The 25,377-nt window shown below is 36.5% G+C and overlaps 1 protein-coding gene across 1 annotated transcript; it reads right to left on the bottom strand.

Moving 5' to 3' along the window:
- Nucleotides 1-1,428: 1,428 nt before the first annotated feature.
- LOC136836069 (SH3 domain-binding protein 5-like) lies at nucleotides 1,429-24,034 on the bottom strand. The gene is made up of 7 exons (XM_067099996.1): nucleotides 23,699-24,034; nucleotides 16,471-16,533; nucleotides 14,975-15,152; nucleotides 12,359-12,480; nucleotides 11,029-11,289; nucleotides 8,808-8,969; nucleotides 1,429-5,548 (listed from the first exon to the last, which is right to left on the bottom strand). The coding sequence occupies exons 1-7, from the start codon at nucleotides 23,738-23,740 to the stop codon at nucleotides 4,844-4,846; spliced, it is 1,533 nt and encodes a 510-aa protein (XP_066956097.1). The 5' UTR covers nucleotides 23,741-24,034; the 3' UTR covers nucleotides 1,429-4,843.
- Between the last annotated feature and the right edge of the window lie 1,343 nt (nucleotides 24,035-25,377).

Genomic DNA, 25,377 nt, shown 5'->3' on the forward strand with positions numbered 1-25,377 from the left:
TCCTCTCAATTTTCATTGCTATGCTTTGGGCTCTGCCTGTACAGCTAAACTGTGACTTAGTCCCAGTTTTCATTTCTAAAGTGGGAACAGCTCCCCCCTTGGACGAGCCCAGTGAGTTACAGAAAAGTAATTTAAGTGGTCAGTCATGTTCTGATGCTTCATAACAACAATAATTGTAATGAGAAAGGATATCTTTAAATTTACAGAAAAAATTATAATGTATACAACTGATCAATATCCCCAAACACAGAAAAGATGGTGAATTACAGCCAGTAACATGGGTGCTACTTGTAAAGCTAAATACAGTACCCTCTAGGCTTATCAGAAGCTTTGGGCCTAACCTGGTACACATCAAAACCTGATGCGTAACAAAAGACATTAAAGTATAGCCCATACTTGAACATTTAAAGTATCCCACAGCCAACAGTAACTCCATATAATATCTAGCCTAATTTAACCAGTACTTTATAGTAACTCAATTTAGGAGATTTATCTGCTGCATCATTTCCTCAAAAACAAAATGGTCTGGCACAAGAAAGTCATAATAACGTAGCTAATACAGACACAATGTCTAGTAAACTGAGGTCTGATAATATGAGAGGCTACTCTTGAATATTCCATTCGTTCAAATACTGGATTCAAGAAGCATACGGTAATAGCTTCTTGCATGTTCACTTAACAAAGTGCCTGGCATACAGTAGGTGTTCAAGGGCAATACACCAAATATTCATTAAAATGTAGTCAGAAAACAGACTTGTCCTGAATCTGTTACAGGGCAGTATTCAGCACAGCACTGTGAACTTTCTTATTAGCTCAAGTCTATCAATCCTATTAATAACGAGACTAAAACTACCGCTATATTACAAACATCGTTAAACACCACATTGGATAAAACAGGTAAACATGAAAGCATAGTAAATACTAGTTATGGAACCATTCAAAGGCCTTCATATGAAAGAGAAATAGTACTCCATATAAAAGAATTGGAAATAGATCAGTCAGTTATTTTGAACCGAGAAACCTGGGGGGGGACAGGAAAAAAGCTTTAGTAGAATGAATCTACATCTAACAGGACTGATCCAATGACTTCAGTATCTAAAGGCTTATCGCAGTGTGAAAAAACTTCATCAGCAGTCATTGTATAAAATATATTTCAGACAATCCATACTTCAACACAGTATTTCAAAAATGCTTGTTGATAAATGGAAACACTACAGCAGAGGTTTGATCAGAAAAATCACGTGCAAGTTGTTTCCGAAATGTCTATAAATTCTAGCAAATGTAAGGGATTTGTGGTAATACTGGAATTGACAATTCTTACCTCATTACAGTCAGCTTAAGCCCAGTGTGAATTCATTTATCATTCAAGCCAGTTACTCAAGATGCAGCAGTTCACAGCAATACTACTTCTCATATATTTATCTTTCCTGTATTGCGGCCTAGATAAACTTTCTTATAACAGTAACAATGAATGATGCAAGGCACTAGCTCATTGTGTTTGTTATCTATTCAGCCTAGTGTAACGCTCGCCCCCCCAGAACTCAACAGATGTTAAATTAGACCACGCACACATACGTGGCATACAACAGCACCCGCTTTTCATGTTTACAGCACTGTATACATTAACCAAAATGCGTTCTTAATGTTCTAAAATCAGGATAAATATCTTTTTTATGTAAATAATCTTACTGTTCAAGCAGTTTGTTTCCATCATTCATTGGTTTGCTTACAACATTGGTCCGAAATAAAACATCAGTAACCTACTAAGTAAGCAACACTACAGTATATGATACAAATAACTAAAAAATAACTTAAAGATCTACTAAGTGGGTAAAGCTCTAGCTACTAATCTCAAACAAAGGAACAAACTAATGCATCTTAAAATATGATACGAGTAAATTTCATCAACTTTTACAGCCAATCACTAGATTAAACTTGCTAAGCTTCTCAAATTATGCAATTATAATAACTATGATATTAAAAAAAGTTATCCTTCAAAGAACTAAGTCTGAACTCTTAAAAATAAGACATTTCTACTTCTACTTTAAAAAAAATATATATATTTAAATTTAGTAAGAGCACATACACAGGTTGCATGTGACTGCTCTCTCTGCAACTTCACCAAGCCACTTTTTTATTGCCTTAATCAACTTTCAAGCACATAAATTGTCCCCCTAGCCCCATACATACAGCACTTCTACAAACTAAGAAGCACCAGTGAAAGAATGCAAGGTTTCCACAAGTGAAACTTGCTCAACAACTTACCTATTCACTAGGGACATAATAATTTCCAAGTGTTTCTTCATCACATCAGTGACCACACACAGTTCAACATAACTCTTCTCTACATTATTGATAATGATCCCTATTCTATCACTACTGATGCAACATCCAGCAGAAGTCAACTGAGGTCGAAGCTTTTTACAAGAAAGCCTATGTACTTACAAAAAAAAGCACTAGTTCGTGAAATCCTTCAAGTTGTTGCAAAATGTTTACCATAAAACTTAAGCTCTTGTCACCTTTTGTCATATGCTTCAATGAGTCTTCACAGTTCCTTCTCCACACTATATCACTACAATACCATGCACAACCTTTCATTTTAAGTCCAACTAAACCATCTCTCACTGAATGTACGTTAGCATTTATTTACTACAGCTACAGTAAGTATAAATCTCAAAACTTATAAAAGTTAAGTGCATCAGAGTAGTTCTCAGCAAGAGTGCATGTTTGGCAAAGAAAACTGTACCAACGAAACCAGACTGCCATTACCACTAGGCACTCCCCATCTTTGTTTCCATGCAACAAGAACTAAACTGATAAAAATGAAAACAACAGATACAACTGAAGCATTTTTTAAGATAATTCCATGATATAAAAAAGCAACAATGACAACAAATTAAGCCTTGTTCTCTTACTAATATTCCATGCATAACTTTGCCAAAAGGAAAATTAAACCCTACTGCAAGTAGGGATGACCATTCAGGGAGCAGAGATAAATCTGCAATGGTGATAAGAAACTGACAACATGAACATAGAACCGTTGAATATCAACCCTGCACAAGATCTTCAAAAGAAAACTTGAACCTTAACACGTGTAGCCTAAAGAAACATCTTACACTAACAACACACAAAGAATCAAGAAGAGCAGCAATGTACATATGCCACCAAAGGCTGTAGCTCATTAAGTAACCTGCATCACGAAATCCAAATTAAATCCAATATTAGCAACAACAAAGACTAAAGTTTTTACCAAACAATTTTTTTCAAGGATACTATTCCTCGTTTAATCTTTACAGTTAACCACTAAGGAAAATCAAGGCATTCAATTATTTGTTACTCCTCACTGTCGCTCAGCAAGGAACGAATTGTAAGGGTTATGAATTAGACCTAATAGCTCTCAAAAAGGTAAATTCGATATCTGAATGAGAACCTCCAAAACTTAAGAACCAAATCAAAATCATCTCGATTACAATACATACATTTTAATCTTCAACCCATCCAAAAAATAGAATTATATTATTCTTAGGCCACTTTGCAATATTCTTAATCTTCCCTTCCACAAGACTTCCACTGAATATCAATGAGAGCCATGAATAACAAGACTGCAGTACCTAGTAACTCACAAAATTAATTTATGTAACAATTATTAGGCAGCTAAAATACCTGAAAAATAGTGCAGTATCTCCAAATGATTACAATCATACTTGGGTTGACAAGTACTAAAAACACCTGAACTATATGACTGTTACAGTATATAACAAAATCATTTTGAGTGGACCACACAAAGAGAAAACAACACTAAACCAAGAAGATGCCAAGTACTTAGTCACAAATATTGTTTACATACAATGGTTTCCATGAAAAAATCTTGAACTAATTATTTACGTTTCTTAAACCACCTATACCTGAACACTCGTAAGAAACATCAAGCTGCTGGTTGAAAGCAACTCTCACTTAATGAACTTGGCGGTACTCATGAAAAACCTGTTACGCTATGGAAATGTAACAAGCACTCTCAACAGAGTTTGTATAATACAGCTCACCTGTTACTAAGAGGTGAAGGGTATCAATGAATCATATCTTTTAGCAGAGACATCAATAAAAGTGTTGATGAACAAGAATATGATAAGGAATAATGTCAATGTTTAAGGCTTATATGTTCCTCCATCACAGAGCCCATTTATCACAAAATGCCATTAAATTTCATTGTTACTATGGTGAATAATTCATTATAAACAACTGACAACATTAATTTATAAAAATAGAGTCATTTGTCAACAGCTACACCTATACCTAAGTTTAAATTACACAACAAGTAGTATATATTCAATCTTCAACAAACATTATTTAGCTGCATGGCTTCACATCTCAAATTTGATTTGTTGCTTGTACTGTTTACTTTTCCAGTCTAAAACCTATTCACCTGCTTTTCTTTGCAACTTCAAGAAAAATTACTGTAGTCCTCTTACTCTAATATAAACGATAGAAATAAAGCTTGCTCAAAACAGTTCCACAAGACCAATGGGCATGTACAACTTAGAAGAGCATACTGTAATAGGAAGTTTAATAGGGCACAGCTTTGTTCTGTTACAACTCACTTCACTGGACATAAAATATGAATAAAAATGTCTAACACAAGAAATAAATTTCATATGTCCTAATATAGACTACAGCACTTTTATGCTCACTTGCTACAAGTTAGTTTCAGACATTCCAAAGGCATTAAAACTTCCTGCTCTGACATCTATCTTAGAAAGGAGCTGACCACAATCATTCGTCTTAAGGATCACAGAACGAAGAGGGTGCTGAAAGCCTAGATACACCTTTTCTTAAAAAAAGACTGTTACTCTGGAATTACACTTAAAATTCTGCTGGGTTGGCACATGGCAGGAGGAGGGGATGATGATCCATCACCCCTTTCCTTTACTTGGTTACAATTGTCGTCTGAGTCCGAGGAGTCGTCACTGTCGTCAGCCTGACATTCATTACTCTTGCAAGAGCGACTGCTCTCCACAGTATCCTTATTCCAATTTACATCAGTTCCTGCATTGTCTAAAGTGTTCATTACCATAGGAATCACACTAGTTCTCAAAGACGATGTTGGAATATTATCCACTGCATTACCTTTGCAATCATCTTCCGCCTTAGAAGTGACCTCCCAGACAGAAAAACCCTCATCAATACCATCCTCCAAACTTATCTCTATATCTTCAATGTCAGTTCCATCGTCCTCTACAACAGTTGTACTAGGTGGTTCATTATCAAGTTTAGGAATATTCAAATTGGTATTCACAGCCAGAATAACATTCTTCCCTTCCGTAGGACTTTGGGCACCGTCACTTTCTGAACCTTGACTACTCGCACCACTTACAACTCTCTCCTCTTCCACTATAATTTCCACTGCAGAAGTGGAAGCGCAGCTGCTTCCTGTCACAGTTCGTTCTCGACCATCAGGGGACTCAGTGTCAGACAAAACTTCCTCCTCTGTGGAACAGTTATCATTTTTTACCTGTAGTTTTTCAAGTTTCTCCCTTAAAGTTTCCCAATACTGAAAGAAGAAAAAATCAAATTTATGAACATTGTAGAAAAACACAGAAGACGACTTTCTGGAATAATGAAGCATAGACGATTAGAGTAAATTACAACAACCCAAAAATTTCTAATAAACAATTGTTGCTTCACTCTTAATGCAATTATGTCACAACTCATAATTTACTGGTCAGGTTGGATTAGGGGTATGTAATGCCTTACAATAAAAAAGAAAAAACTCCAATGTTCACACAGGTAATAAAGCTGACTTAATTCAAATTTGCAGTGATATACACCCAGCCTAATTAGTGATCCAAAATGAAATTCCCCAAAGGCACAGGAAAAAAACATTAAAAGCAAATAATTTACAAAGTACAACAGAGTGAATGGGTGATACAATGCTTGCCAAGTACCCAAAACAGTACACAAAAAGAAGATTTAAGTTATAATTAGGATGAAAAAAAGGCAAAGGCAACACACAGAAATGTTAGGAAATGGGAAAATAAAAAGTGCTGCACAGTCGCTAGACCAAATGTCATACTCTTTGTTGTACCCATATTACTGAAAATTTTCTAATGAAAAGGTTCAAAAACATATTGGATTAGCATGTTTCCTTAATTGTCATTGGAAGGCTTTGGCCACCTAATTAAAATGCTGCCTCCTTTCATAACCTAAATTTTTCATAATGGAGATGTAATAAATTTCTCAATCCTGTAAGCTACCATACCTTCTGTGAAGAGACTTTAAACTGGCTTTTCTATACATGTATTTGCCTTCACTGTCAAGCACTATAACTAAAAATTATGTTAATTCATTCTTCAATGTTTCATTACTTTAACACTCATGTTTGTCTTAAGTTTTAATCAACCAGATCCATTCTCTTTTTAATTTTTGTGGTGGATTCAATGATCCAGTTACCTTGAACTACATTTTCTTCTCTGCTTCAATATTGCGCTAGATATCTTGACTAATTTTATTTCAGAGGTAATCAATCATAAAATGATCAAGGTTGTGTCCTGGTCTCAATTTTGTCTTTCCATTGGTTTCATAACCACATAGCGCTAATAAACAAAATGACTAACTCTTAATGTTTAGATTTAGTTCTAATGGGAGGAGGTAAAATTCATTTAGGCATTTTCCTGTGCCTTTCACAAATCTCCACTTTACTGGATGATGTATTTTCTCTTATAGGCCACCTTAGGGCATATACTCAAATATCAGCAATACTCCCAATACCTTTAGGGCTGTCAGTCTGTCGAGAACACACCCAACTCTGGGAGTTAGCTAGGAGTCGAGCGTGAAAAGAGGCTTGTCTTCCTAGACCATGTCAGTTACTCGAGTTCACATTTATAGCTCAATCAAAAACATCCTCCTTCACATTTGAAACAATAAAAAAAATACTCAAAATCATGCATGGCTTGTTAACTCAAGGTCAGTCCACTAAATCCAAGGAGATGGAAACAAACAGAAATACAGTGAGAAAGCCCTAACTAATTTAGTTTTGAGAAACCACACTGAGCCAAGTTATGAGTCAGCTCAACCACAAGGGACTAGGAATCTGGGGGATTCCTAAGTTGCAGCTGGCAGGCTACAAACTGGTATATTTCTGATACAACTCCTTCAAGTTTTTCATGAGACATATTCTGGTGTAGATGACGAGGTTAGAGACAAATGATTGAAACTGCTTGGTTACATAGGTATAGTGATATCAAACATCTGTTAGGGAAGAAGATATTAGAAAATATGCGGAAGAAACAATTTCAGCAATGTCCACACAACCACACAGTGATTAATATACAGTACTGAAGAAAATTACTCCACTGTTTTACCAAGTGAGGTATGTATAAGACAACATACATTATGGAAGAGCCTTTAAGGGGACAGAGATCCAAGGCAGCAGCTGAAAGAAAAAGAGAAACAATGCGGCTAAGAGCTGAAGGGGTACTTCAAATATCCTTCAGATTTCTTACAATTTATGGTGCTTGGCACAATGCTGGTGATCAGCAACACCCTAGGAAATAAAAAGTGGAAATTCTCTGGAAAGAAGAAAAAGCAAGAAGCATGATGGTCAATGAATGAGAGAGAAGGAATTGAATTCATGAAATTTGGCTTGCCTGGCCTAATACTGGGGCCAGCTGGCTTAGAAAAACATCATCATTCAGGCTAGTTTCAATTGCTCTACAGACACAAGTGTCTTAACCAAATTCTACAAATGAGTTACACATCACTTCACACCGCGAGCAACCCCAATAATGCAGTAGTATTTCAATTGTAACAAGGTTACAGTAGAACCCCAGTCCTCGATTGTATCAGAATTCGACATAATCGGATTTTGACGCAAAATTTTGAGTAAATTTTGCATCGGAGTTTGAACAACAAACAAGAATCCGACCCGATTAACAAACAAGAATCCGACCCGATTAATCATCTGATGTTTGTAAACAAAAGTGTTTCGGTTAGCCACCGCTAGCTGGCGTTGTTGGTGTTGTTCCCACGTGTCGTTTAAAGCCCGCTCAGTCTGCTGCTGTCATTTTGAAAGATATTTTAAAGTGATTTTGTATACAACACTCCAGTAGACTCTGTATGAAATTTACCATAAATTACTATGTATTACCGCAATAGACCACCAGGGTGGCTCTTTGGTTTGTTTACATCCGTTCATGCCACAAGCTGACGATGTAACTTAGGAAAATTTTCTTAAGTTTGTGATAACAGACATAATTCTGCATATTTTTAATATTTGGGCTTGTTTTTCAATGTTTTATTATTAGCAACAATTTTTGAGCCTATCCACTACAGTACATAGCCTATCGCTAGAGCTGTTAATCAGCTCAGTGGTCTGGTTAAACTAAGGTATACTTAACTTTTCTAGCCTATGGCACTCGGTCAACCATCAGTAATATGCGGACGCACTGGACGCAGGACAGTTTTTTGATACAGTATACATTTAAAAATTTAAAAAGTGCATCTAATACGGCAAGTTATTTAACTCTGAACTTATTTAATTGTAATTTATGTGTAATGTTTTGTATGAGAAGGCAAGGTTAGGGTAATGACAGGTTGTCATGACCGGATTAATCCATTTTCAGTTATTTCTTATGGGAAAAATTTATTCGGATCTCGACGCTTCTTCTGGAACGGATTAGTGTCAAGGGCCGGGGTTCTACTGTACATACATACCTATTTTCATGTGACTTATGAGAGTAACTTTATTCCCTCAATGGTGAGTTTCCCTTCAAAAAAAGTAAAAAAAAAAAAAAAAAAAATGAAAAAACAACCTTTTCTTCCTTTGCTGTCATTTCCTCAAGTGGTGTGAAGGCTTTGGCGCTTGTGGGAGAACGATCTTGATCATCTGAAATTTCTGGAGGAGTCAACTCTGCCCCAACACCTGGCTCACGCGGTAAACGGCACTTGCGTTGCTCATGAATCTCTTCAGAAATCTGTGAAAATTGAACAAATGTAAGATCAGACAAGAGCATACTGTAAGCCAACAAGAAAAGACTACTTATTCACCAGTATCACACAATTCATAGAGTGTGATGTAATTGTCAAAAGTCCACAGTTATGTGAGTACACATGCCAAAATCACACCAGATCTGTCAGTTTACACTTACATCTATAATAAACCAACAATATCATATATTTCATAACATTATCCTTCAACTACTACAACACAGAAATGCCTAGTTGAAAACAAAACAATTCCTCCCTACTGATATGATTTGCCTAGGTGGGAGTATTAGCACTTTATTTGTGGCATGTTGATTACTTATAATACCTGGCTAAATTTGATTGCCATATGTCAGATGATGATTACATGATCTAATTCTTAACTACAGTTTTAGGCCTGGATTTCCTTGACTGAGAATGACATCTGACATTTTCCTGCAAAAGCAATCATTTTCGTTTTGTGTATATTTAGGTAATATACTGAACAGGCTAATTCAAAATAAAATGTTCATTTGTAATTTCTCATGAACATATTTGTTTGTTTAACCTGCCCCATCTTCTCAGCTTTCACACTTTCTAATTCAATCTAAGCATTACCATCGTCTCTGATTACATAGCGGTCCTGCAGAGCTTCCACTGCCCTGCACACTGTCACAACTCATTCTGACTGTTGTGCTTCAAGATTCTTTGTGTAAATCATTTCTTATGATGTCTTTTAAATTTTTTAATCATTACATCTTTTGTTAGACATGATACTGCTATCTTTAAATTTACTATTCCCCCTTTCTTTGTTGATTTTTTCTTGAACAGATTAATCAACTGCTATTCTCAAGCTTGATTAGATATTTCTACAGTACTCAAGTTGAACTGAACTTTGTCTATGCATTATCACTCTATTAAAGGGCTGCACTCTATGGAAATGTTTGGGACCCTAAGAAAATTTCTACAGCCTTTAAAGTCATGCTACTAAATATAACATGATACTTGTCTCTGGAAACAAGACTACAACAGAGTTCCTCATCAAGGGGTTTAACAATCCTAACTTGTTTACAAATACTGCACAGCATCCCTTCCCTTGGCCAAGGTGTGGATGGATGGATGTATGATATTTAGGGCAAAAGCCCAGGCACTGGGGCCAACAAGGCCATTCAGCGCCGTAATGGAAAGAAAATAAATTATGTTAAAGTTATGAATTCATGAAGGAAATGATTAATAAATAAAATGAAGTGATGTGACCAATAAATAAGGGTATGAAGTTTAATGAATGATGTGCTATATACATAAAAAAAAAATGTCATTAAAATTCTACGTGATGTAATAAATTATTATTAAATCATTAAAAATTTTAATACACTTTAAAAAAGAGATGATAGCAGAAATATCTGCTTCATCTCCCAAAATATCAGACAGGGATTTACCCTGAAAATATCTCTCTCTTTGGTTAAAATATCTGGGGCAGACCACCAGAATGTGCTCCACTGTTAGTGTCTCGTCACAGTAAGCACACTCTGGAGGGCTGCTTCCTTCAAAACTAAACTGATGGGTCAGACAGTGTGCCCAATCCTTAATCTCGTTAAAATAACCTCTGTTCGTCTGTCAAGCTGGAATGACAAGACCACGGTAGTACATTATCCCTAATATTTCTATATTTCTTATTATTGGCAAGAAGGGAGAAGTCCACCTTTCTTGCCATTTACTTAAAACATAAGATCTAATGGGACCTTTTAGATCTGTATGAGGCACTTTTCTAAAACAGGTTTCTGATAAAATACTAGCAGCTTTCGCTTCCCTGTCTGCCATCTCGTGTGGGTGTTTACTGAAAAGCAGGGTTTTCCATTTATTGCCAGAGGAGCTGTTAACGTGACTCCCATGAAATTTTTCTTGTACCAAGTTTTAGCAAGTATTTTGAGTATTTCAACTTGAATGGAAATCATTATTTTTTATTAGCTGTGAAAAACTGTACTTAACAACACTCCTTGATTTTCTACACAATAAAACTAAAAGAAATCATCCATGTTGCCAATGGAAGAAACAGAATTCAGTACATACCAATTCTAAACTTCTTAGAGACTGAGCATATGCAGACTTGGAAGCTGCAATGGCTCGCTGTAACTGTTGTACACGTTCTTTCTGCCCTTCCAACTGAGATGTAATGTTAGCCTTTTCCTCAAAATAAATAAGAGACTTGTTAATGGATGACCTAAGGCCTCTCTGAAGCTGTTGGACTTTCTGCTCAGCCTGAGTAAAAGCCCCTGCTCGTCTCATGTGCTCTCGTTCGCTGGCAGCCTTTTGAGCCTCAGCTTCCATGACCTGTAAGAAAGTAAGAGCCATTCCAGGTACTGTACTCTAATGTCTTAAGACAGTGTCTCCAAATAAGACATGATCACTCAATGTAATAAAATTATTCCAAAGTTTATCTGTCAATTAATTATTTGCTTGTCATATACTGAACAATACTAAGTAGTTTGATCAGACCTAAATAAAAATTCCGTACTATATGTGTATGTTGAAAATATTTCTAATATAGGATGTTATGAAATTATTTTAGATTTACTTTTGTTTCACCATCAATCAAAGACAAAAGGAATAATGTCTTGACAGTCTGAGTAAACAACCGACAATGTATACTTATGAGTTCATCTCTGTCAAAAAGGAAATTAAACAGGAAATGAAACAAACTTGCTAATGTGATTGTGTGATACTTTTTTGTTGTGTATACTGTACATGTATGCAGCTTTATGCTGTTTACAATGACAGGTCTTCAGAATTGAATAACTCCCAGTTCTTACTAATGACAATATACAATCCATGTTTACAAACTGGTTCAGCAAGTACCTGACCCTATAATCACTAAAATCATCTTGTTATCCTCGAGTTCACCACCACATCAATCAGTACAGTAAATGTCAGTAGGGATATGGTGTTGCAATCCATGGTTTGAAAGTGGGTTGTCCCAGCCATAATGACTATTTATTATCAGTGAAAATAAAAGAGCTTCCTTCAAGGGGAAATAAAGAATTTGGACATAACACTTTCCTAATACAGCCCACTTACTTTGGCGAAAAGTTATCTCCTTCCAAGGAAAAAAAAAAAAAAAAAAAATTTGGATATCACACTCAAATTCAACTATTATTTTTAAGCCATTTTCATGTTTTTACAAAAGGCTTGTTGGACAGGCTACTTATGAGAGCAGAAGTTCCTATATGCATTAAAAAGAAAATGCCTTCCTCTGAACATTCTTCTTTTCTTGTCTGCTTCTTTATTATTTTCATATTCCATATCCACCATTACTGTACTTCCCAACTAACATGGCAGTCTCACATGGTTTACTGGCCCCACTGTGCAAACATAATTTCTGAGAAAAGAACTCTTGACTCACCTTCATTGTAGCATGGTTCAGCATTTCCTGCCATGCTGAATCAAACTGCCAATGTTCATGACGACTATTGACAAATCTCTCTTCGGCCAGAGCTATTGTTTCCTTTGCTGCTTGATGTAGTGCTGTAGAAAATACAATGCACACTGTGTGTACTGATATTACAAGAAAGGAGGTCGGCAAGCAAAACCTAGTCAGCTATTCCTATCACTGGAACTTCACCTTGTGGTTTGGATAGTTTAGATTAGATCATGAAAATTATCATACAAGGGTTTCACACCAGCCTCAAACATCTTCAATGAAATCGGTGGTCAGGCGGTGAGATTGATACCTTATTTAACCTTCCCATTTAGACTTAAGAAAAATTAAAGTTAAGAGAAATGTTGATAATGCACTGAAAACCCAGCTGTTGGGTCATGGAAGCTCAAAATGATAATAAATTTAACCTTTGGCAGGTCACAAGCCCAAATAAAGGATGACTGAGTCAGCCAACAGGGGAATATGGGGTTGGTGAAAAAAAAAAAATCGTAGTGCCAGTTAACCAGAGTGAGTTCAGCAAACAAAATTACTCTGGTTCCGTACGTATAACCTAGCAAGGGATGCTAAAATCTCTGGACAAAAAAAAAAAAAAAAAGAAAATGTAATAATCCAAATTTGGTGAAGGTAAGCATGGTGAAAGTGGAAACTATGATCTGAAGGAGTGAAGAGGTGGTGGAGATGGCACCAAAAGTGAATATATGCTGTAGACAAAGCAAGTTGTTGCAACATGGAGATACAGTACACAAATTCTTGTCAAAAAAAAAAATAACACTAAACAGAACTGAGTTGGCATATTAATCAAAGGAGAAATGACAGATGTGATAAAAGAATAAATACAATTGTAATTAAGCTTAAACTGACTCAGGAAAGGTGATACACGTATTCTCAGTATAAGGATGACTTTGTGTTCATAGCAGAATGAAAGGAAAGGGTCTTGGAAATTATGCTTAAAAGTTGGAAGAATAGAGAGAAGACAGCAATGAAAATTAATATACACAAAACCACGATCAGGTGGAAGTAAATATAATATTTTTTACAGAATGTTGGACATGGTGGTACAAAGAATGCTCAAGACTACTAAGTTTAAATGGAGTAGTTACAAATTTTAGGTGCTAGACCTGCATAAGAAATGCAAATTGTAAAGAATTGGAGGAGGAAGAAAAGGATTACGTTATTGTTAATGGGCAGACCTCAGAGAATATAAAACATTTCTGTTGTCTTAGTGATATACATTGATTGATTATGAAAACTGTTCCGTGAAATGAGAATGGGGGGGGGACAAATGGCCTGGATACACAGGTTTTCTGGATTAATGGTAAATTCGAGCATCTTATCATTTAAAAGCAAAAGTTTACAATGCATGTGTAAGACCTGTGCTTTCACATGCAGCAGAGACATGGGTACTTACAATAAAAATGGAGGAGATTCTGAAAAGGCATGACAACAAATTTTTGAGATTCAAGGTTTACGTGAGCTACGAGAATTGTATCACAAACGAAAAAGTAGCTGAGGAAAAAATGTGGTGTTTGGAGCAGAAAATAAATTGAGAGCTCAAAGATCATAATGGTTTAGACAAGTAATGGGAAGAGGAGAGGAACCGTAAAACAATGGCTGATAATCTAGTGGTATGATGTTGACAAGTGGGAATTCCCAAAAGGTTTTGGAGGAAGGTGAAGATGGGCATTTAAGCAAGTGCACAAGAAGGAAGAGAAAACTTATCACTAGCTTAACTCTGATGTGAAAATGTGAAATGATGATGATAAAGGAATTAAGAGTTCCACGTGCTATGGCCCAATCAACAGTGCAGATCCCAAAAATATCTACGTATAGGAAAACCATTCAAGTTTGCCTTGAGCAAAGTTTACCAGTTTACGGATGTTTATATAATTAATCTTTATGGTGAGAGAAAATGCAAATGGGTCACTTGCAATACCCATATCTAGAGTTAGTTCCTAATCTTGTCAAATGAAAATGTGGCTGCTACATAAAAAAATACGGAACATCCTAACACCGTAGATAATGCCATATACAGATGGTACACCAGCGATACAACAGGTTTTTGACATCAAAATGTCACCCCTAATAATTAACGAAATGTTTCCTAAGAGCATATTAGTTTATAGTGTAATTACCAGGTAGGAAAAGTAACATGAGTGTCTTTAAGTACTTAATGTGTACAAGTTCTGTTTGCAAAATAAGTCAATCAACACAGTATGATGCTCACTGACACTGTATTTTAAATACTTTAAATGTGAACACTGAAAAAAAATTACCCTCTGAGGGGTTCAGGTCAGGTGCAAAGCATGTTTGTGTTCACTCTTAAGCCACAGCTGCAATTCTTTCTGCATTTACCTTCCATTTGTTCCTCGTGGTCTCTGTCCAACTAGCTATTCAACTTTCTCAACTACACTGCTCTCCTTTCTTTCAGCTGGTCCACCAGTTAGACATTTAAGCTTTACATATATACCACAAGTTTCCTTGGTTCTTCTAGTGGAACCTCAACTTTGCCCAGAAAATCTTTTGTGGCATTACAGCCACCTTGAAATTTCAGAAACCACCTTGAATGCACCAGAAACTTACCATTCGCTCTTTGGTACTGGACAGCAGCCCTCTGACAGTCTAGCTGAGACTTTCTGGCCAATTCTTGGGCTTCATAAAAGGGTCGAGCTTTCTCGATACAACTCCCCAGTTTCTTGGCCAGAGCCTTGAGCCGTGCTGTAGATTCCGTAAGAGTTGTTCTGAAGACATGGTTAGCCTCCTGGCAATGATTAATGTACAAAAATTAATAATTAAGCCATCAAAATTAGACTTTTTCTTCTTCAATTTTCACATCTCATCCACAACACAATCATCTGGATTGGCAACACAAACACCTAATTGTCTGGTAAAACTATTTCCTAACTTTCTCTATCACTGCTTGTATGTTTATACTTTTTATGCCTTTATGGTTCAATATGTTAAAATTTTAATAAGTTGTACACAATTTTTGGTCGTTTTAAAATACCTTTTCATAACTAACAGAGCTTTCTGTAAAACAATTATGGATAAATGACCGAAAAGCTTCTATATCTATATGAACACATAAACTTGGAAAAAACCATCAAGGCACAAGTGAAATATATTGAAATGGGCATAACTAAGCTGAAAAATCATCCACACAGACTTTTGTTCATCTAGTATTTTGACATCACATTTAGCTTTTCAAATCACAAAAGCAGTTATTCTAGGTACATAAATAGCTGTGGCATTTATCCCAAAGCATTAACCATCAAATGCCTCATGTACGTACTGGGATTTTGAGACAGGTATCTTTCAAGCAAAATAAACTATTCGGTGCAGTTATTGCCAGAATGCCAAACTAGTATCACAAATACTTTTGCTAAAGGGATCATAAGCTATGACCCAAAGGGTACAAGTCATGGGTTAACGCGTGACAAAATTCGTACACAGGAAACACCCATGAGATATCATATCACAAGCAAGGACGTGGTTCTCCACAGAATAAATCTTTTAATTGTCCTCCTCTCCTGGTATTTCTGAAAATGTATACAAAACCTCTTAATTAAGCAACCTTTATGATTCTCATCTCTCAAAATAGAATAAGCAAATAAAGAAATTATAAAAAAAAAATAGGTGGATGACCTCCAAGACACATAAAAGTTGATTCCGTGAAAACTAATAAAGATCCTTAATCCTTAATATCTGTGCTAAATACATTTGCCAGTATGCCCTGGTCAGAATTACCAATTAAAATTACAGTAAACATGATACCCATCAAGAGTAATTATTGATTGTCCAACTGGTCATAGCATTACTAGAAACTAAATCAAAACAGTTACAGCAGTACTTAACATTAATAACAGCTAATTTTACTAGTATTAAAAATAATGTAACATTCTAAATTCATTATTTTACCGCACAGCTCTCTGTGACACTCAAGCCGTTAGTCATTAGTATTCCCAGTATCATTCTTGATACTGCATTCTCTATTCTGAAGTACCATTTCATAGGAACTTGAGGATAAATACTTAGTTAATACTCTTTATAGTTTTTACAAATGATGTCACAAAACTTACCTCCAGTTTTGACTCCAACTTATTAATATCATCTGTGGCTGTATTTAGTTTCTCGAGTTCAACCTGAAATGAAAATTCTAACATTAGATGGCAGGAAAACTTTTCTTCATAAATGACAGACATAACATTTACAAATCAAGAGTAATGCAAAAGTCATCAATGTTGAACTATTGATCATTACATAGAATGATTCTAATAAAAATACTTCCCATATATTGTACAGAATAATTCACTGCTTCATACAGATTAACCTTAACCTACTACAGTCAGTCCCCAGTTATCGGAGGGGGTTCTGTTCCGACGGCGTGACGATAAGCAAAAATCAACGATAACCGAAAATCATCAATTTTCAGTGCCAATAACCAGAGATCAGCACCTGTTAGGTATGTCTCAGCATCAATACCTGATTACCGGTGCCGATAAGCACAAATCGGCGCATATCAGTGCCGAAAATCACAGATTTTCATCGCTAGACAAGCGCCATAAAACCAGATCGCAGATAACCAAGGAATGCCTATATAGTATTTGCAAAAAAAAAAGGGCCAACTGAAATACATGCAGTAGACTCCAAACATCCCACAAAATATTTTCTTGTAGACTTATGCTCAATTAAAACATTAGTGTGAGTTCCATCATTTTTATTTAACTTAAACTCAGTCTTCTGCATTTATTTCAACCAATTCTATCTTGTCATGTACAGTGACAAACAATTCAGGAATTCACAGTAACCATCAAACTGGAGCAAAAAAATATAAGCATTATACAAAAGTTAATTTTGCTCCTGAAAAAAAGGAACAATTCTAAAAATTACTTCAATCAATAGTTTCCATAATTACCGTACCATTCTATTATTGTTGTATCATTATCTTCAACATTAAGCTGTTTCCCCTAAACAAGAGGAGGTCTTTTACAGGAAAAACAACAGTCACTGCTACTACTGTATCTCCTTTTCCTGGCATCCCATGAGTGAAAACCATGGAAATATAAAAGCTAACAAAAAATAAATCACCAAAGGAAAGCATTCACAAGCAAATAAAACTTATACCCACAACTCCCAGTTTGAAAATGTGGGTCATATGGTCAGACCTTGGTGTAAGGAAACTAAATATGGCATCAGTGATGATCCAGGAGCCACAAATAGTCTCAAAGAATGAAACACCACTAAAAAGCAAGGGTGATCAGTGACCCCAATTTGCCTAACAAAAAGACAATGACTGTAAATATGGTTTACAAAGATCAAGGAAACATCTCTACACTAAGGTGGTCTCTATAATACCAAATACAAAGCCTTGGCCAAAAGGTATGTAAATAAAAATGAGAAACGATTTGGAACTTAGAAAAATTTTCCAGTGTCAACAGAAGCCAAACATGTTACCATACACAGACACCAAACCTAACGGACTATCAAGAAAACCTACAAAACCACCTTCATAAAATGTTTCTAACAGAAGTCACTGTCCCTTTTTACTTGAATTTATACATATAAAATACATTAAAACATTTAAAACATATGAAAATGGAATATCTATCATAAATTTCATAATGCCAGAATACTTAAGAAAAACTTCCATCATGCCAGAATCCTTAGGAAAACCTTCCATCGATGCAACTTAGTCTTGAACCAATTGTTTGTTGTGTACACCTTGAAAAAAATATCCCAGCAGGCAGTGTCACTGGGTATACAGTGAATATCATATCTAAGAAACAATGTTACCATACATGGCAGTCATAATTTAAACTTCGGTTATGAATTACAAAAACAAGAACAGTGTACAGTATTGTATTACACTTATAATTTACCCTTACATTCCACGCTAAAAAATTCTGATTTATTGAGTCAAAAATAAAATTCTTCAATTAATCTTTCCCAACTCTTTATTTCTTAATTCATAAATGTAAAAAATAAAGAGAATAAGTTATTGCAGTTTAATTACACTAACTGAAACCAGAATTAATTTTATAATATTACAAACTCCCTTTAGTCAACATACGCCACATTATATCAAGGTCATAGTTGCATAAATGTCCTCAAGATATAGCAGTTTGATAAGCGCAACCATGAAAAATCAATTAAGTTTAAAGATAACGAAATAATTTGTAAAAAAAGAAAAACTTCAAGGATGGGGTCACTGAGCCAGCAGGATATGTTATTGGACTTAGGCCTGTAGAGTACAGAGAGAGAATAAAAACAATGGGTGATGGGATGAAAAACTTGTAGGTTACAGAGAAAAAAATATGAGAATGTTTCAGGTGCATTTGCAAGACAGAAGATAGTCATGCACAGGTAAACAAATGGATAACCAAGGTGACCAGAACAATTTAAGTGCTATAAAAGGCTGATTAACTAAAACTCAATTGATAAATCTATGCAAGTAGATGTGGGAATGTAGTTCTTTGTTGACAGAGTATTATGAAGGGTTGTTGGATGTGAGGAACACAAGGAGAGCAGGCATGAACAACGCCTCAGTGGAAAAGGTTAATGTCAATTTAAGCATGCATGTGGAAGTGACTGCTGAGGATGTAATGAGGGGAATTAAGTTTGAAAAATGGAAACACCAGGAGTTGATAAGGTTGCAGGCAAATATTACAGCATGGTGGTATATTTTGAACTATATATGAGTGAGATAACTGGGAACATTTTTCTTGCCAGAAATTAAATCGATCAGTGGGAAAAGTAAGACGATCCAAGAGTTGATACTGTAATATTAACAACACAGAGGCCTACAGAATTAGGACAAGATAACTGTCACCCTGAAACCAGATTATCTTTCAAGGGAGGAAACAAAACAAGCCTCCAGCCACAGCTGGAGAAAAATGTTCACCCTTGAACTAACAAACAATGGTGACCTTCAACAAGAATTAACACATCTCTGTGCTTGTTTTCCACCTTAGAGACCTCACTCTTAATGACACTGGAAATGCATAGCTATGGCTTCCCAAGATCCTCATAGAGAGTGTCTTGCTTCCTCACCTATCATGTGCTGCTCACACACTAACCGCTGCCCCCCCCCCCAGGCTTATCAACATCATAAAAATACCATTGATAAGAAATTACATCTTATTCCAAATGGTTTCTTTGTGAGTCACAACCAGGAATGTACTGTTGTTTTTAGATAACTACAGTAATAAGAAAATCTGAATAGCTTCTAGCATAATATTTTGACACTTAAGAAATATACACCAAATCACTTAACTGAAAGTGACATCTTAATAGAAGCTATGAATTATAACTCTGCTCATGTTTGATATTCCATAGCTGTTCATTTCTGATAATATTCCATAAGGAAGAAGAGAGAGAGAGAGAGAGAGAGAGAGAGAGAGAGAGAGAGAGAGAGAGAGAGAGAGAGAGAGAGAGCAGGGCTGACATATACCCCCCATATACATCTTTGACTTCTTATTCCTCTCATGAGGATTACCAAATCCATGAATTCCTAGGTTCATGGTTTTTATACCAAGGAAACCAGTTACTTATGGCATTGTAGTCCTGTCTTCAGGTCTACAAACTACTTTTCTTCCCATTACAATATGTACCAAGAAGGGATGCTCATTTTCTATCTACTTCAATCGAACTCTGCATGTACTATTGCCATATTGTATCCACTGTGTCACAGACTATAACGTTCCTGTCAGTGTTTGGCAGTAACAATGTGCTTCAGTCATCTCTATCTGGCACCTCCTTGGTCTTGGCAATCTTATCGGATTGCAATGTGGTGACACATAATGGGCATTCTGATGCCTTAATGACCTATGACAGGTATCTACTTCCTGCTCCAAAATAAACGACTATCATATGCTCCTCACTGGGCATTTGTGTCTCAAGTCTCCAACTGGGCATCAGAGTTTTAATGACCCATAGCAGTTTTCATGCGGGAGTCAGGCTTCTGTAGTGGGAGTTGTTGCTGGCATATCAGTGTGCAATTACCCCTAATTTATCCTCGGACTTGTGAAAATTAAAGAGCATTGCAAACCTAATGCTACCATTGGGTACAATAAGCTAAATTTTTCTTGGGAGACTAGGTAATCATGCCCATGTGATCATATACACCAAGAGTTTAAGTTAAAATTCTCAGTACTGCACACTGGGAATAAGCAGCTAGTTATTTATATACCCTAGCAATATTATACACCAGATAATTTACTGACTTTAATGTAAATTGAGCAAATGAAGAGAAAACAGATATCCCCTACTGGAGATTATACCTATAAGTTCTGAACTTCATACAGTAGTTAAAGAAATTGAGAAATCTTATTTAGCCTAAAAGGCTGGCAGGCAAATTTTGCAATATTAAGGTGAGTCTAGGTATGACTGTATGATGTTCCCTTTGAGGTTTAAGTACATATAGCTATAAGAGGGGGGACAGGGGGAAAAGAAGGGGGCAGGGGTGACTGGCATCCAGGTATCCTGAGCCACACTTGGACATTTTCAGAAGTTAGCTGGCATATACAAAAACATCTAAATGAATCACCATCTATGAAACTGAAAATAAGAGGTGTCTCAAGCAGTTCCATATACCAGCAGTTCAGGTCGATGAGAGGCTGTTGTGGGCCATCTCATACTGATGTTACCTGTCCTGACTGCCTCTGTTTTGCCAAGAATTCCATGATCCTCTTGACTGTCTCAATTGGCACAGGTTCTTCTGCAGACGTTGATGGGGAACGTAAGTAGTCGCAGGAGGTATCTCTGACAGAGGGGGCCTTGAAGAGGAGGGAATCACAGGAGGGAGAAGAGGACTCATCATGTTTCTCTGAAAGAGCATTGCACTTCTTGTCCTCCTCTTCTCTTATAAAGCCCACTGAGATGCCTGCCATCCCTAAACTCAATGCACATGATATCCCTCGAACATAACCTCCAACACATGAAATGCTAACTGAGTGCAGATCTACTGCTATCAGGTACATAATTTACCACACAGCTTGCCCTTGTCATCACAGCACTTGAATTCAGGCTTATTTTCCTCCACAGTTGCTATAATACTGAACACAGGGGCTTGCAACACTTGTGAGGCAAACACAAAGCACAGACAAAGGAGGGTGCCCACGTGGTTTCACACACCACAAACAAAAAGAGCACACTACAACGACTTTGTGCCTCAACCTCACAAAAATTTCTAAAAAATTCTGCAAGCACTTGGCTACCAGAGGGGTACAAGCACAAAAGGGAAACCGTATGCAGCAGAAAACACAGGAATATCATGCACATGTTGCAAACATTGAGAAATCACAGCATAAAAACTGGAAAACACAAAGTAACAACTGAGCACAAATGCAGCTGAGAACACAGTGGGTGAGCAAGGCTGACTTAGGTTGTATAGCCCACAGGTCTACCCAAGAAGATTTTGTTTTGCTAATTAGTCAGTGACAGCCAAAGTGTGCCTTGCACAAGAAAACTCTTTATGAAAATGTAGGATTGTATTCACGTCAGAACAAATGTGGAATATGGAATAAAGTACAGGAGTGATAAATTTCCATCTGATCCAACACTTCATTCAAAAAGCGATAAAATGACAACAGATGGCAAAATGATTGATGAACTTGAATCCTTGAAATATTTAGGAATAGTGATATCCAATTGTGGTTCTTTCCTGTTGAAATTTAAAAACCAAAAACAGTGACAAACAAGAATGATTTTGTTTATGCATGATGCATGCACGGGCTAAGATGCCTAATAGCCATTAAGCCCGCACAGATAATAAATCTGAGATCAAATTACTGACTCCTACAAAAGACCACAATATTTTCTCAAATTTTGCCAGTTACGTAAGCATCTCCTGACTCAACAGATACAGTTTTAGGGTGGCTTTTGTTTCAGTTCAAATTGTTTCAAGCCTTAAATATGAAAAAACAACCTTTTTCACATTAGCCTGCATTTTCCTTATTCATCCTTGGGTGAGGGCACAGGAAATCAGTGATGATGATGGGCTGCCATGTGTCTGCTATTTTTGGAAATGTGAATTTTGACTACAATCAAATACCAATGTGAGAATCTTATTGTTAGGCTTTGGTTAATTATATAAATCATGTGAGTGTCATGATGAAATATGTGGCAGTCCAGAGAACTAACAGGCGTTTCATTCTTTTATTACAAATTACATTAAAAGATAACATTTTACAAGTTATGGGCATCAAAATTTAAAAACGGGATTCCTTCCCACGACTGTTTGATTACAACCTACTCTGCAAGAAAAAGGTGGTCCTAATTTACAAATAATTCCTAACCTAACCTAATGTAGTGTGCAGTGTCCTTGACTATGACCTGACCTTGGGCAAAGCACCCTCCCTGACACTAGGTAACGGAGTCATTGGCAAAACTGAATACAGATGGCAGTATGGGCCACAGATCACCTAGAAATGACAAGCAAAAGCTATTAATTCTGCAAATCAATAGCCTAACCTAGCCTAGCCTACTCATCTCCAAAGGAGAAGGTAGGGAAGTTGTACAGGCTGACAAGATAAAAAAGCAAGAACATCCCAAAAATTTAGCAAGCGCTTGTGGGTTTTCCTATATTATTTCAAGTTACTATCTAATATCAGTTTTACGCCACGACCTTAAGTCTTCTTAACATGATTAATACTAAACTCAAGCTCATGTCTACTGGAAATTTACTGTTGCCAAGATATGTATCGTCTTTTGTTAATGTTTTACCATTCATTCCAATGGGGCTCGTACTGAACGCAGCGCTTATGGGAGTGGTGCTGATATTATGTAAACCTTTACAGGAATGAAACAGACATCAGAAACGTTCAAAACACACTTTAAAACAAGAAAATTATATTTTCATGTCCAAAACGTGTTAATTGGTTTTCAAGTCCAAAATGTGATGGTTTTCAAGTCCAAAAGGTGATATTGGTTAAAAGTCCAAAATGTGTTATAATGGTTTAAAGTAAAATTTTACCTTTTTTATATAATAGACTGATACCAAATTAATAACCCCTACAAAACAAAACCAACCGCTTTAGGCTCAGCAAACATCTAGAGACACCTAAGAAGCCCAAGGCAGCCTCGCCGTCCCTTCAATAATTTTGCCTGATCAGCAATTTTCCGCCAAATGTGACCTGGCCAGCCTTAGCATTATATAATACCTGGATAACCTCGGACGGGACCCCAAAACCAAGCCAGCACAAAACAAAACCAAAAACGGGTCCAAAAACCAACGCAGTCCAATCACTTGCATAAAAAAATATAAAAAAAAAAGAAAACTAAAATCTCCGAGATTTCTCCCGAACTGACCTGGACCCTTGGATCGAGTTGTTCGTCTTCCGGAGAGGCCATTATGATCCCGGTTTTGTGTGGCCCCCCTCCGCCCTCCCTCCCGAAAACTTCAGTGGTTCATCTTGCTGGGGGGTGAGGCTCTTCACTCGCGGCCAGACGAAGGACCAGCAGCTGCGATGACCATAGCGGAGGAGGTACTCTACTACGTCTCTGGACTTCGTTAGAAGGACTTCTTATCAATGGCTATAGACGACTGACTCAAACATTGAGGGGTTGAGTGACAGTCTCGAGTCGGACAAAAGACGAACGGTCGGGTCGTTCAATCATCTATTGTATAGGTTCGGATATAGATTCAAATCGTCTATGGATCCACACGACGTCAAACGATCGTCTCAGCTCGACGAACGTTACCAGAAATCTCGTTTTTGATTGGTTGATTCACACAAAACAACCAATCAGAGGTGGAGTTTTTTTGCGCCGTCGCACCTACTCGTGTGGGGGTATTAATGACGCAATATTGCGATGCACAGCTGGTGCTACTCGAAAGTTGTATGGTTCATTTGTCTATAGAGGCTGAGCTTCATTGTTTGTACTTTGCTCTTTAACATAATCCGTTTCTTCGGGATTTGATTTGGTCGGAACATCATCACGCCGCGACACGATTGTTGAGGAGAAATTCTGAAATGAATTGAAATGTGTGACCATACATACGCGTACATAGTATATAGATGTATAGTATATATATATATATATATATATATATATATATATATATATATATATATATATATATATATATATATATATATATATATATATATGTGTATTGTTGTTAAAACCTTGTGTTCCTCTGTAATTGCCGTTATCAACTGCTATTTGTTGAATATTTTCATTTATTCCTTGCGGTCTTCTCGTCCTCTTTACGAGAATAGCTATGACCTTAGTGCATGGGGATTATAACCAATTACTAGCTCACACGTTGGAATTTGATTTGGTCGAAACATCATCACTCCTTGACACGATTGTTAAGGAGAAATTCTAAAATGAATTGAAATGTGACGCGTATATAGTATATAGATGTATATGTATATATATATATATATATATATATATATATATATATATAGTATGTGTATTATTGTTAAAACCTTGTGTTCCTCTGTAATTGCCGTTATCAACTGCTATTTGTTGAATATTATCATTTATTCCTTGAGGGCATCTCGTCCTCTTTACGAGAATAGCTATGACCTTAGTGCATGGGGATTATAACCAATTACTAGCTCACGCGTTTGAATTGATTCCCATAGTTTGGGAGGGGGCGTATAAGGGCAATTTCAATCTTCATTATTCTCAATAGATATTGTATCACCCGAAGACTTACACACTCATTCATGACCCAGTTTTATCCCACAGCTTTGCACCTATGTTGTTTCTCTGACTTCTCGTCTCGCTTCAGCCAGAAACATCAAATATCCAGGGATATATACAAAATACCCTCATCTTAGAACCAAGTTCACACCAAACCAGTCACTCAGTCGTCTAGGCCTACATGCTCTAACACACTTTGCTTTCATCATAACTATACTCTTCATCCCTTTAAGTAGATACCTCTTACACCATACATCCTAAAAACCCTCTACGTTGCTTCAATATCAGATCCACCTATGCTGTTGCTTGGTTCACATATATCACTCACA

Source organism: Macrobrachium rosenbergii, chromosome 56, assembly GCF_040412425.1.
Source record: "Macrobrachium rosenbergii isolate ZJJX-2024 chromosome 56, ASM4041242v1, whole genome shotgun sequence".
Taxonomy (NCBI): Eukaryota; Metazoa; Arthropoda; class Malacostraca; order Decapoda; family Palaemonidae; genus Macrobrachium; species Macrobrachium rosenbergii.

Excerpts from the sequence above, each read along its gene's own strand:
- LOC136836069 (XM_067099996.1), bottom strand. The coding sequence starts at position 23,740 with ATGGCCTCTCCGGAAGACGAACAACTCGATCCAAGGGTCCAG. Across the intron at positions 15,153-16,470 it reads AGTTGGAGTCAAAACTGGAG|GAGGCTAACCATGTCTTCAG; the intron begins GTAAGTTTTGTG and ends AATCATTGCCAG. Across the intron at positions 12,481-14,974 it reads CCAGTACCAAAGAGCGAATG|CACTACATCAAGCAGCAAAG; the intron begins GTAAGTTTCTGG and ends TATTTTCTACAG.